Here is a 17,377-nt window from a genome sequence, read left to right on the forward strand (position 1 = left end):
AGTCAGAGGTCATGGGTTCTAATCTCGGCTCCACCACTTAGCTGTTTGACTTTGGGCAAGTCACTTAACTTCTCTGTGCCTTAGCTACCTCATCTGTAAAATGGGGATTAAGACGGTGAGCCCCATATGGTGAGCTCCATAGAGAAGCATCGTAGCTCAGTGGAAAGAGCATGGGCTTGGGAGTCAGAGGTCATGGGTTTGAATCCCGGATCTGCCACTTGTGAGCTGTGTGACTGTGGGCAAGTCACTTAACTTCTCTGTGCCTCAGTTACCTAATCTGTAAAATGGGGATTAAGACTGTGAGCCTCATGTGGGACAACCTGATTACCCTATATCTACCCCAGCGCTATAACAGTGCTCTACACATAGTAAGTGCTTAACAAATACCAACGTTATTATTATGATTACAGGACAATCTCATTACCTTGTATCTACCCCAGCACTTAGAACAGTGCTTGGCACATAGTAGGCACTTAACAAATACCATCATTGCTATTATTATTCTGCCTGAAATCCCAGTTCTCCAGCTTTCAGATTTCTTGGACTGTCCATTGGGATGTTAAAGCTGATGACACGCAAATTCGTGAAGCATTCCATATTTTTTTTATCTTGATGATATCTATGCCAGACTACTTGTTTTGTTCGGTTTTGCTTTGCTGTCTGTGTCCTCCGTTTAGACTGTGAGCCCATTATTGGGCAGGGATTGTCTCTATCTGTTACCAAATTGTACATTCCAAGTGTTTACTACAGTGCTCTGCAAATAGTAAGTGCTCAATAATTACGATTGAATATTAGAAGAAGCATTCCCTGTTCTTTAAATATGTCCTTAAATGCCTGATTCAGTACTGCCCACCCCATGGGTATTGATGAGGAAACCCCCTATAAACTGTAAACTCTTCGTGAGCAGAGAACATGTCTACCAACTCTAGTGTATCTAACATATTCTCCCAACATTTAGTGCAGTGCTCTGCACACAGTAGGTGCTAAATAAATCCCACTGAGGTATTGATCGATTTTTTTTATGGTATTTGTTAAGCACTTACTATGCGCCATGCTCCAAATTAAATGCTGGGGTAGATACATGATAATCAGGTTACATAGTCCATATCCCACCCGAGGATCACAGTTTTAATCCCCATTTTTCAGATGAGATAACTAAGGCACAAGAGACATTAATTGACTTGCCCAAGGTCACACAGCAGACAAATTGAACGAGTTGTCCCAGTGACACAGAGAAGTCACCATATTTCTTGAGCCAGGTGATTTAAAGGACCAGCAAATGACCTTGAAACAATTCATGCTTAGATTTACTCTAAAGAATAAAATAACTAGAAAAGTACATGACATAGTTTGAGGCAACGGTTACATATAAATTTAGGATGAAATGTTATTAGTATCCTGGTCCTCTGACTCCCAAACTCAAGATCTTTCCACACCTCTAAGCAAGAAGGAGCAACCCTTTAAAAGAAGCAGCCAGACTGCGTAGCTGCTGTGGTAGAGAGATTTTTTTCCTTACTCTGGGGGGTTTACCTTGTCCTCAGGATAGGTCCTCTTTCGAGACTCCTGTCCTTGTCACCAGGGCATGTAAAGGGTGTATGACAGCCAGCTGTCTTCCTATCCGTAATCCATGATCCAAGGTTAAGATTGTTTATTGGACCCTACCTTGAATATGGGCTTGCTAGCCACTTGTTGCTGAAGCTGCATTAATAGGACAGGCATTCTTGAATCCGTCCCAGGTTTTAAATACAAAAATTGTATGAACAGCTAGAAGATTCCCCAAGGGGATAGTCTATTTACTGACTTGAACATAAAAGTGAAATGAAATCGGTGATCCATGTGCCCTCACTTCCTTCTGGACTTCAATCCTAATACGAAGTTTCACTTTACTTTTATCTCAAAGCACAATATGTGTTGTTTAGAGTTGCCAGTGAATTCAGAAATTCCTCATCGTTGGTTTTAATCACTTTTCCCCCTCCTATTTTACCTCAATGACTTCCTACTACAACCCAGCCCACACATTTCACCCCTCTAACACCAACCTACTTGATCTCATCTATCTCGCCGCCAACCCCTCAACCATATCCTCCCTTCCCCTTCATATAATAATGTTAGTATTTGTTAAGTGCTTACTATGTGCAGAGCACTGTTCTAAGTGCTGGGGTAGATACAGGGTCATCAGGTTGTCCCACGTGAGGCTCACAGTCTTCATCTCCATTTTACAGATGAGGGAACTGAGGCCCAGAGAAGTGAAGTTACTTGCCCACAGTCACACAGCTGACAAGTGGCAGAGCCGGGATTCAAAACCATGACCTCTGGCTCCCAAGCCCAAGCTCTTTCCACTAAGCCACGCTGCTTCTCTAACAGACCACCAAAAGCCTCAGAGCCTTCAGACAAATCACCTTCAAAGCCATATTAAAATTACATATCCTCCAAGAAGCCTTCCCTGACCAAGCCCTCATTTCCCCTATTCCTTCATCCCTTCTGTGTGGCACCCTTTCACTTGAATTTGTACCCTTTATTCACCCCATCCTCACCCTCACAGTGCTTACGTATCTATCTGTAAATTATTTTAATGCCTGTCTACCCCTCTTGGCTATAAGATCCCTTGTGGATAGGAAACATGTCTATCAACTCTATTATATTGTACTTTCCCAAGTGCTTAGTAGACTGCTCTGCATATGGTAAGTGCTTAAAAATTCCATTATTGACTGTTTGATTGATAATGATCCTGCTCTTATGCAGGAAAGAATGTTAACCTCTGGAAAGATGAAGTCACTTTTTTATGTTACTGTGGGGTAACTGTTGAGTTGTTTTTCATTATGGTAAAAATGGGTTTGCTTTTTTAAATTTGCAGTTAATTTTAGCTTTTATGTTTATGGTCACATAAAATGGAATCTACATGGTAAGTGTTTCTTTGACAATATCACCTCTTTCTGACATTTGCAGATCGTGCAACCCGCTAAATGGAATCTAAATCGGTCAATCAATCAATGGTATTGAATGTTTACTGTGTGCAGAGCAGTCAAATAAGTGCTTGGGATACTACAATACGTCAGGGTTGGTAGACATGTAATTACAGATATGTACATAAGAGCTGTGGGGCTGAAGGTGTAGTGAATAACAAGTGCTTAATGGGTACAAACCCAAGAGCCTGGGCAACAAAGAAGGGAGAGGAAGTAGGGGAAATAGTTTAGTTTGGAAAACCCTCTTGGAGGAGATGTGATTTTCATAAGCCTTTGAAAGTGGGGAGAGTTGTGGTCTGTCATATATGAAGGGGAAGGGAGTTCCAGGACACAGAGAAGACATGATATATGTAGACCGAGTTATAATGAGTAAGTTGGCATTAGAAGAGTGAAGTAAGCAGGCTGAGTTGTAGTGGGACATCAGTGAGGTAAGATGGAAGGTAGCGAGGAATCAATCATCAATGGTATTTTTGGAGCACTTACTATGGGCAGAACACTGTACTAAGTGCTTGGGAGGGTACAATACAAAAGAGTTTGTAGACATGCCCACAAGGAACTTAGTCTAGAGAGGAGCTTACAGTCTACAGTCTTCAAAGTCAATGGTAAGGAATTTCTGTTTCATGCTGAGTTGGATGGGCAACCACTGGGAATTTTTGAGAAGTGGGGAAACATGGACTGAATGGTTTTATAGAAAAATGATCTGGGCAGCAGAGTGAAAAATGACCTGGAGTGGGGATAGACAAGAGGCAAGGACATCAGTGAAGAAGCTGATGCAGTAGTCAAGGTGGAATATGATAAGTACTTGGATCAGTATGATAGTTCGGGAGGAGAGAAAAGAGTGGATTTTAACCATGTTGTGAAGGTCGAACCAACAAGATCTTATGACAGTTTGAGTAAGTGCATTGAATGAGAGAGATGAGTCAAGGAGAATGCCAAGATTATGGGCTTGTAGACAGGGAGAATGGTGGTACTGTCTACAGTGGTGCAAAAGGGTTTGGGAGGAAAAATGAGTTCTGTTTTGATTATGTTAAATTGGAGGAGTTCACCAGGACATCAAAGTAGAAATGTCTTGAAGGCAGGATGAACTCTGAGACTGCAGAGAAGGAGAGAATTCAGGACTGGAGGTGTAATTTTGGCGATCCCCTGCATAGACATGGTAATTGAAGCTGTGGGAACAAGTGAGTTCTCAAAGGGAGTGGATGTAAATGGAAAGTAGATGGGGACCTAGAACTGAGCCTTGAGAGACTCCCACAGTTAGAGGGCGGGAGGCAGAGGTAGAGCCCATAAAAGAGGCTGAGAAGGAGTGGTCGGAGAGATAAGAGGGCAATATCAGGGAACCAAGGTGTGATAATGTTTCCAGGAGAAGGGAATGGTTCACAATGTTGAAGGCAGCCAAGAGGTCAAGGACGATTAGGATGGAGTAGAGGCCATTAGATTTGGCAAGAAGGAGATTATTGGTAACCTTTAAAAGGGCAGTTTCTATGTAGGAAATGGTGCAGAAGCCAGATTGGAGGAGGTCAGGGAGAAAATTGGAGGGGGGAAGTGGAAGCAGTGGGTATAGACAATGCGCTCAAGGAGTTTGGAAGGGAATGTAAGGAGGGAAATAGGGTGACAACTGGAGGGAGCCTTGGGGTCAAGGGAGGATTTTTTTTTTAGGATAGGGGAGACAAGCACATGTTTGAAAGCAGTGGGGAAGAAGCCGTTGGAGAGTGGACTGTAGAAGGCAAAGGTTGCGGAGGGAATAAAGGAGAGTGTTTTGATATGGTATGAAGTGAAAGGGTCAGAAATACAAATGAAGGTATATTTTGAGAAGAGGCAGGAGATGTCCACTTGAGATACTACTGGAAAAGATGGATGAGTTGAAGAAGGGACTGAAGGAGAGGCAGGCTGGAGAGGAGCTGGGTAGATTTTAGGAAAATTACTTCTGATGGTTTCTAATTTCTCAATAAAAATACATGACCACATCACTAGGGTCAAGAAATGGGGAATGCAGGAGGAAAGGGGATTTGAGGAGGGAATTAGATGTCTAAAGCAACTAGCAAGGGCAGTGGGCATGGGAGGTTGGAGAAATAATGTTGCCCATACTCTTTCCACTAGGTAGCACTGCTTCTTTCCCACCTTGATTATTGCATCAGCCTCCTTACTGACCTTTCTGACTCCTGTTTCTTCCCATTCCAGTTCATAACTTCACTCTGCTGCCTGGATGATTCTTCTATAAAATCATTCAAGTCATATTACCCCAGGCCTGAAAAATTCCCAACCGTGGCCCATCCAACTCTGCATCAAACTGAAAATCTTTACCATTGATGTTAAAGATTGTAGTCTTTAAGCTCCTTTATAGACTGCAAGTTCCTTGTGGACATGTCTGCCAGAAGTTATCACTATCTTTGTTGAGGGATGGGCTATCGATGTCACTGGACCCCATTCAACTGTTCACTCTTCAGTGACTTTTTCCCCATTGCTTTCAAACATGTGCAGGTATCCCCTACCCTAAAAAAACCCAAAAAAACCCTTGTCCCCACTCCCTCTAGTTATCATCCCTTCTCCCTCCTACCATTCCTCTCCAAACTCCCTGAGCAAGTTGTCTTCACCCATTGCCTCTATTTCCTCTCCTCCAATTCTCTCCTTGACCCTCTCTAATCTGGTTTCAGCCCCTTCTTGCCATCAAAAGAGCCAACTCTGAAGTTACCAGTGACTTCATTCTTGCCAAACTCAGTGTGCTCTACTCCATCCTAATCCTCTTTGACCTCTTAGCTGTGTTCCACTCTGTCAGTCACTCCCTTCTCCTAGAAATAGTGTCCAACCTTGGCTTCACTGACACTGCCCTCTCCTGATTCTCCTCCTATCTCTCTGGCCTCTTATTCTCAGTCTCTTTTATGGGCTCCTCCTCTAATAATAATAATAAGAAGAAGAATTGCTGTATTTGTTAAGCACTATGTGCCAGGCTCTGGGATGGATACAAGCAAATCGGGTTGGACCCAGTCCATCTTCCACATAGGGCTCACAGTCTCAATCCCCGTTTTACAGCTGAGGTAACTGAGGCACAGTGAAGTGAAGTGATTTGCCTAAGGTCACATAGCAGACAAGTAGTGGAGGCAGATTAGAACCCAGGTCCTTCTGACTCCCAGGCCTGTGCTCTATCCACTGATCAACACTGCATCCTTCTCTGCCTTCCATTCCTTAACTGTGGGAGTCACTCAGTGCTCGGTTCTGTGTCCCCTTCTATTCTCCATCTACACCCACTCTTTTGGAAAACTCACTCCCATGGCAATAATAATAATAATAATGACTGTGGTATTTGTTAAGCATGTACTATGTGCCAGGCACTGTACTAAGCACTGGGGTAGGTACAAAATAATCGGGTTGGACACGGTCTCAGGCCCACATTGGGCTAATCATCCCCACTTTACAGATGAGGTAACCGAGGCACAGAGAAGTAAAGTGATTTGCCCAAGGTCACACAGAAGACACATGGTGGAGCCAGGATTAGAATCCAGGTGCTTCTGATTCTCAGGCCCAGGCTGTATCCACTAAGCCACTCTGCTTCTCCATGCAGATGGTTCCCAAATCTAAATCTCCAGCCCTGATCTTTCCTTCTTTGCTGTCTTGTATTTCCTCCAGCTGTAGTAGTGTCCAAGCGCTTAGTCCAGTGCTCTGCACATAGTAAGCGCTCAATAAATGCCATTGACTGATTTATTGATTGCCTTCAGGACATCTCTACTTGGATGTCCCTCCAATGCCTCAAATTTAACATGTCCCAAACAGAGCTCCTCATGTTCCCACCCAAACCCTGTCCTCCCCCAACTTTCCCATCTCCATAGGCAATGCCACCGTCCTCTCTGTCGCACAAACCCATAACCTTGGCATTATCCTCGACACATCTCTCTTATTTAACCCACATATCCAATCTATCACTGAGTCCTGTAGGTTCTACTTTCACAACCTCGTTAAAATCAGTTCTTTCCTCCCCATCCAAAATGCTACCCCATTAATGCAAGCACTTATCCCACCCCACCTATTTTTTTGGTATGTTGGTATTTGTTAAGCGCTTACTATGTGCAGAGCACTGTTCTAAGCGCTGGGGTAGACACAGGGGAATCAGGTTGTCCCACGTGGGGCTCACAGTCTCAATCCCCATTTTACAGATGAGGTAACAGGCGCAGAGAAGTTAAGTGAGTTGCCCACAGTCACACAGCTGACAAGTGGCAGAGATATTTGTTAAGCACTGACTATGTGCCAAGCACTGGGGTAGGTACATGATAATCAGGTGGGGTACTGTCCATATTCCACAAAGGGCTCTCATTATTAATCCCCATTAGATGAGGTAACTGAGGCAAAGAGAAGTTGCCCAAAGTAACATAACAGAAAAGTGGCAGAGCCAGGATTAGAGCCCAGGTCCTTGATTACTGCATCAGCCTCCTAGCTGACCTCCCTGCCTCCTCACTCTCCCCGCTTCAGTCCATACTTCACTCTGCTGCCCGGATCATTTTTCTACAGAGCAGTTTTCTACAGAGAAGCAGCGTGGCTCAGTGGAAAGAGCACGGGCTTTAGAGTCAGAGTTCATGGGTTCGAATCCCGGCTCGGCCACTTGTCAGCTGTGTGACTTAACTTCTCTGTGCCTCAGTTACCTCATCTGTAAAATGGGGATTAAGACTGTGAGCCCCACGTGGGACAACCTGATTCCCCTGTGTCTACCCCAGCGCTTAGAACAGTGCTCGGCACATAGTAAGTGCTTAACAAATACCAACATTATTCAGTTTAGACCATGTTTCTCCACTCCTGAAGGACCTCTAGTGGTTGCCCATCCACCACTATGTACAACAGAAACTCCTCACCATAAACTTTAAAACACTCAGTCACCTTGCTCCTCCTACTTTACCTCATTGATTTCCTGCTACAACCCAGCCCAAACACCTGGCTCCTCTAATGCCACCGGTACTCATGGTACCTCAATCTCCTGTATCTTGACTGACCTCTCATCCATATCTTGCCTCTCTTGGAACTCCCTCTCTCGTTGTCGTATCTGACAGACGATCACTCTTCTCCCTTCAAAGCTTTTTTAAAGCACATCTCCTTCAGGAGGCTTTCCCTAAGTAAGCCCTCATTTCCTCTTCTCCCACTCCCTTCTGTGTCATCCTTGCTCTTGGATTTGCACTGGTTATTAACCTCTCCCTCAGCCCCACAACACTTAGGCACATATCCACAATTTATGTATATTAATGTCTGTTTCCACTGCTACTTGGGAGCAGGAAAAGTATCTACCAGCTGTTATATTGTACTCTCCAAAGCACTTAGCACAGTGCTCTGTACGCAGCAAGTGCTCAATGGATGCATTTGATTGATTCATTCATTGATGGGGAAACTTTTGCTGTGCGACCTGAGAAGTATAAAGCATTGTTATCTTGGCTTGTGGTTCTCTAAACACTTGGGTACTCCCCCCGACAGCATTTAGGTAGGACTCTTTAAACTCTTTTGGGCCCCCTGAGATATTATTTATTTTAGCATTTGTAGTCCCAGCTAGCCTGTAAGTCTCTCAAGGGTAGCAATTGTGTCTAATAACCGTTGCACACTCCCAAGTGCTTAATACAGTGTTCAGCATAAGGTATGTACTCAATAAATAGTATTGATTGAGAGTGTGCAGGTGAGGGTGTGACTTCCACTTTATTCAGGAGCACATAAAGCCTTTCCATCCATTCTCACCACTTCTAGATAGTAGTCTGGGAGCATACCCTTCCCCCAGGCTTCTGAGAGAGATTGGGGAAGTCCCACATACAGAGAAAGATACAGAAAGTATCTCTGCAGGGTTCGAACTTTGAAATAACTCAAATTATCTTTTTCAGGACTACAGGGATCAGTGGCCCCAATCGGGGAGAGTAAAATCAAGGCAAGTACCCAGAGATCTACTTCTTCAGCCCACAGATGGCCAGATTGTCACACGCAAATTTCACAGACACAAATATCCCAGTGGGCCAAAATCTCAGAAAGCTTCTAAAAAACCCAGCTCACCTGAGAACTTCAGTCTTGATCAAGTTGACCAGAGTTCCATACCGGGATGGCCACAGAGCCATCCACCAGTCAAACCAGATGATCCTTCCATAAAGCTCAGGTCAGGGGTGATTTGGAATATGCCTGTTGGTGATTTAGCATCCTCAAATCCAGATGTTAGCCAGAATCACTGGGGAATCTCCAACAACTTTGCTTTGCCGAAGCAACCTCTGATCTCATATAAAAACTCTCCTGGATTTAGCTTATCACCGTTGCAAGGTCATGATGGGAGAGAAGGATATTCTCACTTTCGAAAACTCTGTTCCAGGCATCAGCAGCCCCATTTCACCCCTCCCCCAGAGTTGGACTCTCCCTATGTTAGTGGATCCAACAGGGAGCAATGGGCACCGAGCCAGCAAATGTCTTTGCCTGCTTCTAATGCAAATGTTCATCTCAAGCCTTCACCTCAAGGACCCATGAGACAGATCTATTCAGAAGCAACCTATCAAGACCCAGATATCTCAAGGTAAAGTAGCCAGAGCATGGGCCTGGGAGCTGGGTTTGAATCCCAGCTCCACTGCTCACCTGCTGTGTGATCTTGGGTGAGCCACTTAACTTCTCTGGGCCTTAGTTTTCTCATCTGTCAAATGGGGATTGTTCTCACTCCTACTTTAACTGGGAGCCCCATGTGGGACAGGGACTGAATCCAATGTGCATATATTGTCTCTCAGTGCTTCGGAAGTACTTGGCACATAGTAAGTAAACCTTTAACAAGTGCTACAATTAATTTTTTTATGTAATTTTTCCCAGTGAGCCAGCACAGGCACCTGCCTGCCAGTGGCTGGGGGAGGATCTCCTGGGTTGTCAGAGAAGGTCTAAGGAATGGTGAATTTCCCTCCAGAGCAGACCATCATTGAGCACTGTCCAGTTCTCCTCTTTGTCTTTCCAGCGTTTGCCACGGCACAAAAGAGGAGGGGTGAGGCAGCACGGTGGAGGAAATAGAAAGAGGGAGCTGAGTTAGACATTAGACAAAAGTTGTTGACCTTAAGGGTGATGAAACTTTGCAACAGCTATCTGGGGAGGTTGACAACTCTCCAACCTCAGAGATCTAGAAAAGTTCGATAAACAACTATCCATCTTGAGTGGTTTAAATGTATTCACCCATCTGGAGGCAGGGGACTGAACTAGGTGACTCTTTCAGGTCCTCTTCAGCTCCATGATGCATTTTAGGTCCAGGAAAGACCTATTCATGAGGAAGCAAGGAGGTAATCTGAAAACAGTGCCAGGACATTTCTAGAGATATTCTGCACATAATTTTTCAGAGTATATTCTTGACATGATTTGGTTTGCCTAAAGTGTCTTTCAGCTCTTCCAATTTGTCTTTTTGTTATGCCCTGCCCAACAGCTTGGGTGATAAGACATTCATAGAAATCTAAAAATTCATGGGTGTTCACCAAAGTTGCGGTACAGTGCTGCTGAGTTAGTCCTTTTAAAGAATCGTATTGTGCTATGGTTTACAATACACCATTTAGTCTAAAATATGGCTAATAGAAACAAACATTTTTTTTGTTCTTTTCACGTCACCCACCCACGTACACCCTTTTCTATCAGGGTGGGCAAGGAATTCAGGGTTAAAGCTCCTTGTGGGCAGAGTCTAACAACTCTGTTATGTTGTACTCTCCCAAGTGCTTAGAATAGTATTCTGCACACAGTAAGTATTCAATACATAGCATTGATAATTCAAAAGAGAATAGCAACAAGGCTTTTTCTGGATCTGGGAAACAAAGGCACTACAAGATATTCAGGTGAATTAATTGAGATGTATTCACAAAAAGTACACCATCGATCTGCTGTACTTAGGCCAGCTGGACTTGATGGAACCTCTGAAAAGGAGACATCCATCTCTCGAAAATGGGTTAGCCCTGGTAGAGGCCAGGGCAGAATTTGATAACCTCTTGAGAGCTCTTACTGATCTGTGAGTCAGTAAAAAGAATTAGTCTTTTCAATCCCTGAAGGAAGTTGGTCTGTTTTAAGTAACTCTCTATAAATAGGATTGCATTTTCAAAATGAAGCGCCTTCTGGTTTGAAGGCTCTAAATGCAGATCAGTGCGTAAGCCAAACAGATCAGAAGAGCTTTAAGTGTATGTGCTGGGAGATTACTGTGTACAGAGCACTGTACTGAGTTTGGTAAAGCAGAATACACAAGCCAAAATTCCTGCCCACCAGGAGCTTGCCAGTTAATGGAGGAGACAGGCAATAAAAGAAACTACAGAAAGGGAAAGCAACAGAGTATAATAAATGATAAGATACGTAAGTGCTCTGGGAGAGGGAGTGGGATAATTCTCCATGTTCTATTAGTTTCTCCTTGATCCATGGACTTTTAGTGAATATTATAGGCAGCAAACTAATATTTAATGGATTAGTCTTTGTTTTCAGCAGTGATGTTCAGTCTTTGATTTTCTATCTATGTTACAATGAATAAGATTTCCTTTTTCCATTGAGGTTCCCTGAGTCTCCATCCCACAGTCAGCTTGCAAGGGCTTCTCCAGAAACCCAGCTAAACCACCTGATGGAACAACATCAACACGCCTTAACCCAACTGACGGACCTTCAGCCCCGGGAAAGTTCCAGCAATATGTTTCCTTCAGTCCTTTCAAGGGTAGAAAGTGAATCCCAGCTTAGTTTGGGGAGGAGTAAAAGCAGCCAGGCAACCATTAGCCCCAGCAGTTCCAAGAGTTGCCTGTTCAACCCAAAGAGGCAGAAGAAGCTCCAAGTCAGTGGGAACAAGAAGGTAAGAATGTTTGCCTATCAGAAATGAGTGTGCTGTCTTCCATTTCCTCTGTGATTTGTGCCACGGTTCAGGGAGCACAGGGGGCCACTTACTGCAAGGCTAAGAGATTCAGTGGCTTCAGACCTCGAAACTTGAAAGATCCCATGTATGAAACACAACAGTGTGAAATTAAGAAGTCTCCCCATTGATTTCTTCACCCTAGGGTCCGGGCCAACCGTGAATTGCCAGGGAAAGCACAATATTTTGTACTTGGGTAATGCTTTTCATGTAGGAATCTCAAGCATTAACTAAGCTTCACGATTCCCTGGAAGGAGTCACATTTGGCATACAGAAGGGATTATCACTGGTTTACCTCATTCACAAAATAAAAGGGCTTCAACTTGTGTTCTCAATCTGTGGTCTTCCCTCACAACCTCTTCTCCACAAAAATGACTTCCTGTGGAAAATGTTGCATTACTTACTACCCAAACACGCCTTTGACAATTTGGTTTTTCCCATTTAAAAACCTTCGGTTGGTATCCGACAAGCACCCTCTTCACCTAGTTATCCCCTAAAATGAATTAGAAGGAAGACATTTGAATAGGTCAGCGGGTAGCCAGGGGTCCAGACGGAGTGGATCATTATCCGTGTTATGCCCATTTGTTAGTCAGATCAAATCTTTTGGTTTCCAAGGGAATCAAATGGAACCACATTAAAAGTTACAGGATTTGCAAAGATAATGGTCTTAAACTCCTTTCCTCTCCTCCTGGCAGTTGGGCAGGGGCAGATTTCTGAATGCCAGCCATTGTCAGTACTCTAAAGTCCAGATTTCATACTGTAATTGTTTAACATAGCCTAAGAGTTGAAGGGACAGCCTGAATATATCCACCTACACCCATGACCAATTAAATGTTTATGAAGTTCTCCATCAGCCCCAAAGCAGAGAGTCTTAAGCTGAAGTAATTACGCACTGCTTTGCTGTAGCAAGCAATCTGTGTATTGCTGCATGACCGCTTTTAAGAAGGGGTTATTTGGCTTAAGTTTAGCAACTGCAGGGCAGATTTCCTTCACTTGCTGTCCCCTAGTGTTTGAGGCTTTGTTTTTGTCTTGTTTTTCGGTAACTTTCTCACAGTTACACCTCTGAAGAATTTGCTCGAGAATATAAGACCGCTGGGTCTCCACAGCAGGGCACAACTTTTCAAAGTTAACAAAGTTCTCACAAAACTCGCAATGTCATTTTCAGTCTTAATAATGGCACTCTCCCCACCCCCACCACTGGCCTCCCAAGCTTGAGGGGAGTTGCCAGGAACTGCAGAAAGCCCCATGGCCCTGGATTTCTGTGACCTTCCCATTGGCCTCCTAAAAAGCAAAAATGCAGTTCAGAGCAGAAGGGTTGCATCAGTCGATCGATCAATCCTATTTATTGAGCACTTATTGTGTGCAGAGCCCTGGACTGAATGCTTAGGAGAGTACAGTATAACAGAGCTGGTAGACATGTACCTTGACCACGATGAGTTTAAAGTCTAGAGGGGGAGACAGACATTAATATAAATAGACTAAATAGACTAAAAGACTAAAAGGTTTTGTAGAAAAATTATCCAGGTGGCAGAAGTTTGGACTGAAGTGAACAGAGACAGGAGACAGAGAGATCAGCAAGGAGGCTGATGCAGTAATCAAGGCAAGATAGGATCAGCATTTGGATTAGCAGTTTTGTTGGAGAGGGAAGATTGGATTTTAGCAATTCTGTGAAGATAATGTTGGTATTTGTTAAGCGCTTACTATGTGCAGAGCACTGTTCTAAGCGCTGGGGTAGATACAGGGTAATCAGGTTGTCCCACATGAGACTCACAGTTACTCCCCATTTTACAGATGAGGTAACTGAAGCACAGAGAAGTTAAGTGACTTGCCCACAGTCACACAGCTGACAAGTGGCAGAGCCGGGAGTCGAAACCATGACCTCTGACTCTGAAGCCCAGGCTCTTTCCAATGAGCCACGCTGCTTAGAACCAACAGGATTTGGTGACAGATTGAATATGTATGTTAAATGAGAGCGATGAGTGGAGGATAATGCCAAAGTTATGGGCTTGTGAAACAGGGAAGATGGTGGTGCATCTACCGTGATGGGAAAATCTGAGGGAGGCCAGGATTTGGGTGGGCAGATGTGGAGTTCCATTTTGGACATGTTTAATTTGAAGTGCCAGCCAGATAGCCAGGTAGAGATGTCCTGAAGGCAAGAAGAAATGTGAGACTGCACAGAAGGAGAGAGATCAGGACTGGAAGTGTAGATTTGGGACTCATCTACATAGAGCGGTAGTTGAGGCTGTGGGATCGAAAGTGTTCTCCAAGGGAGTGGATGGAGAATAGAAGTTGCTTCTCGCAGGCCTCAGGCAGGGTTAGATCGTGGCATGTGATATTGGGGCTGCTGCTTGCTCAGAGATTGTAGAGACCAAGCCCTGATATCAGCCATCAGCCAGAGAGCTTGACATAGAGTACCCTACAGGTTTCCAGCTCCCTGTACGTGTGGTTCTCAAGTGTGACCTCCACTACTGCTAATATTTTTGGTGATTTCGGGCCACAGTAAGACCTTTTACTAGGCTTGGAGCTTCCCAAAGGATAGGAATCAAAGTAAATCCTTGTCTAGAAACAATGTGGCCGAGAGGAAAGAGCACGGGCCTGGGAGTCAGAGATGCTGGGTTCTGATCCCAGCTCTGCCACTTGTTTCTGTGAGACCTTGGGCAACTCACTTAATGTCTTTGTGCTTAGTTACCTCATCTGTCAAATGGGGATTAAATCCCTGTTCTCCGTCCTACTTAGGCTCTGAGCTCCATGTGGAGCAGGACGTTTACTGTTTCTATCCCAATGCTTAGTACAGTGCTTGACACATAGTAAGTTCTTAATAAATTCCATTATTATTAATGATGATATTAAACAGTCTTACTGGTCAATCTCAGGAGCTCTATAAAAATCAACCTTGAAGCCTTGAAGCCTTTTAGGATGGGGGGTACATGGGCATGTTTGAAAGCACTGGGAAAGAAGCCATTGGAAAGTTAATGGGTGAAGATGGTGGTTAGGGAGGTAAGAAGGGACAGGAAATTTTTTTGATAAAGTGAGAATGGATAAGGTCAGAGGTACAGGTGGATGAGTAGATTTTTGAGAGGATACAGATGATCTCCTCTTGAGATACTGCAGGGAAGGTTGGAAGAGTAGAAGAGGAGGTGGGACGAGATGTGAAGGCCTTGAAGCCTTGACTCCTTGAAGCCAAGCATGAGTAAATCCAGAATATTTTTTTCTTTTCAGATACACCCAGTAATTCTCAGTTGGAAGCAGGATTAAAGGAGGGTTTGCCTAAATTTATGAGGAATCCAGGTCTTCAGCTGTTTTTAAACTGGCTCTCTCTTATGTAAGATCTGAAAATCTCAGACAAGATGGGAGTGCCACCTTCAAAAGTCATCCTTCATTTTGGCCACCACCACCGAAGCTGAATAGCTTAATGCCACCCCAGAAGGATATAGTGGAAAGACAATGTAGGCATAGCGTTTATTATTGACTGGCCAGTGATAGTGTTATTGATGTGAATGGTTGAATGTGCAAATATGGTATTTTATTTATTATTTTGCAGCAGTGTGCACCAAGCATTTAATATAAAATCTGGGGTGTATGTCTAACTCTGTGGTCTCATGCTTCCCTACAACAATGATTATGGTATTTATTAAGCATTTTCTCATCTGTCCTGCTGCCAACACCTTGCCCATGTCCTCTCTCAGACCTGGAACTACCTCCCCCTTCATATTCAACAGTCCACCGCTCTCCCTACGTTCAAAACCCTCCTAAAATCACATCTCGTCCCACCTTCTCTTCTACTCTTCCATCCTTCCTTGCAGTATCTCAAGAGGAGATCATCTGCCTCCTTTCAAAAATTTACTCATCCACCTGTACCTCTGACCCTATCCATTCTCACCTTATTAAGAAAATTTCTTGTCCCTTCTTTCCTCCTAATCACCATCTTCAACCGTTAACTTTCCAATGGCTTCTTCCCCAGTGCTTTCAAACGTGCCCATGTACCCCCATCCTAAAAAATCCCTCCCTTGACCCCATCAACCCCTTTAATTATGTCCCTCCATCTCCTTCCTACCATTCCTCTTCAGATTTCTTGAGTAAGTTGTCTACACTCACTAACTCCACTTCCTCTCCTCCAATTCTCTCCTTGACTCCCTGCAATCTGGCTTCTAGCCCATTCATTCCAAATACTTGCTCCTCTCTAAGGTCCCCAGTGACCTCCTTCTTCCCAAATCCATCAGCCTGTACTCCACTGTAATCCTCCTTGACCTTTCTGGTGGCTTTGACACTTATCTTGGAAATAATATCTTAACCTTGGCTTGACTGACTCTGTCCTCTCCTGGTTCTTCTCCTATTTCTCTAACTGCTCCTTCTCATCTTCTTTCACAGACTCCTTCTCTGCCTCCCACCCTCTAACTGTGGGGGTGTCTCAAGGCTTGGGTCTGTGTCCCCTTCTATTCTCCATTCATTCATTCAATAGTATTTATTGAGCACTTACTATGTGCAGAGCACTGTACTAAGCGCTTGGAGTGTGCAGTTCGGCAACAGATAGAGAATCCTTGCCCAGTGACGGGGTCACAGTCTAATTGGGGGAGACAGCAGAGCAGAACAGAACAAAACCAAAACAAGACAACATTATCACAATAAATAGACTCAAGGGGATGTACACCTCATTAACAAAATAAATAGGGTAATAAATAATATATACAAATGAGCACAGTGCTAAGGGGAAGGGAAGGGGTAAGGGGGAGGAGCAGAGGGTGGAGTGGGGGAGGTGGGGGGGGAGGGGAGGGGGAACAGAGGGAAAGGGGGCTCAGCTGAGGGGAGGGGAATGGGGAGGAGCAGAGGGAGGAGGGGGAGCAGAGGGAAAAGGGGGGTTCCGTCTGGGAAGGCCTCTTGGAGGAGGTGAGCTCTCAGTAGGCCTTTGAAGAAATGAAGAGAGTTAGTTTGGCAGACATGAGGAGGGAGGGCATTCCAGGTCAGCGGTAGGACGTGGGCCAGGGGTCGACAGCGGGATAGGCGTGAATGGGGGACAGTGAGGAGGTGAGCAGCAGAGGAGCGGAGTGTATAGGGTGGGCAGTAGAAAGAGAGAAGGGAGGTGAGGTAGGAGGGGGCAAGGTGATGAAGAGCTTTGAAGCCAAGAGTGAGGAATTTTTGTTTCGTGCGGAGGTTGATAGGCAACCACTGGAGGTTTTTAAGGAGGGGAGTGACATGCCCAGAGCGTTTCTGTAGAAAGATGATCCGGGCAGCAGAATGAAGAGTAGCCTTGATTCTATTTAGTTGCCATTGTTTTTACGAGATGTTCTTCCCCTTGACTCTATTTATTGCCATTGTTCTTGTCTGTCCGTCTCCCCCGATTAGACTGTAAGCCCGTCAAACGGGAGGGACTGTCTCTATCTGTTGCCGACTTGTTCATTCCAAGCACTTAGTACAGTGCTCTGCACATAGTAAGCGCTCAATAAATACTATTGAATGAAATACTATTGAATGAAAGGGAGATCAGAGAGAAGGCTGACACAATAATCCAGTTGGGATATTATCGTGCTTATACCAGCACGATAACTGTTCGGATGGAGAGGAATGGGCGGATCTTGGCGATATT

At 44.4% G+C, this 17,377-nt stretch overlaps 1 protein-coding gene across 5 annotated transcripts in view; it reads left to right on the forward strand.

Moving 5' to 3' along the window:
* The window catches only part of JHY (junctional cadherin complex regulator), a 66,451-nt gene that overhangs the window by 41,805 nt on the left and 7,269 nt on the right, over positions 1-17,377 (forward strand). For all 5 annotated transcript variants that reach the window (XM_029076235.2, XM_029076234.2, XM_039913586.1 and 2 more), the window contains 2 exons: positions 8,804-9,474; positions 11,451-11,739. In XM_029076235.2, coding sequence (XP_028932068.1) covers positions 8,804-9,474; positions 11,451-11,739 — 960 coding nt within the window. The remainder of the gene's footprint in view (positions 1-8,803; positions 9,475-11,450; positions 11,740-17,377) is intronic.

This window comes from Ornithorhynchus anatinus, chromosome 11 (genome assembly GCF_004115215.2).
Source record: "Ornithorhynchus anatinus isolate Pmale09 chromosome 11, mOrnAna1.pri.v4, whole genome shotgun sequence".
Taxonomy (NCBI): Eukaryota; Metazoa; Chordata; class Mammalia; order Monotremata; family Ornithorhynchidae; genus Ornithorhynchus; species Ornithorhynchus anatinus.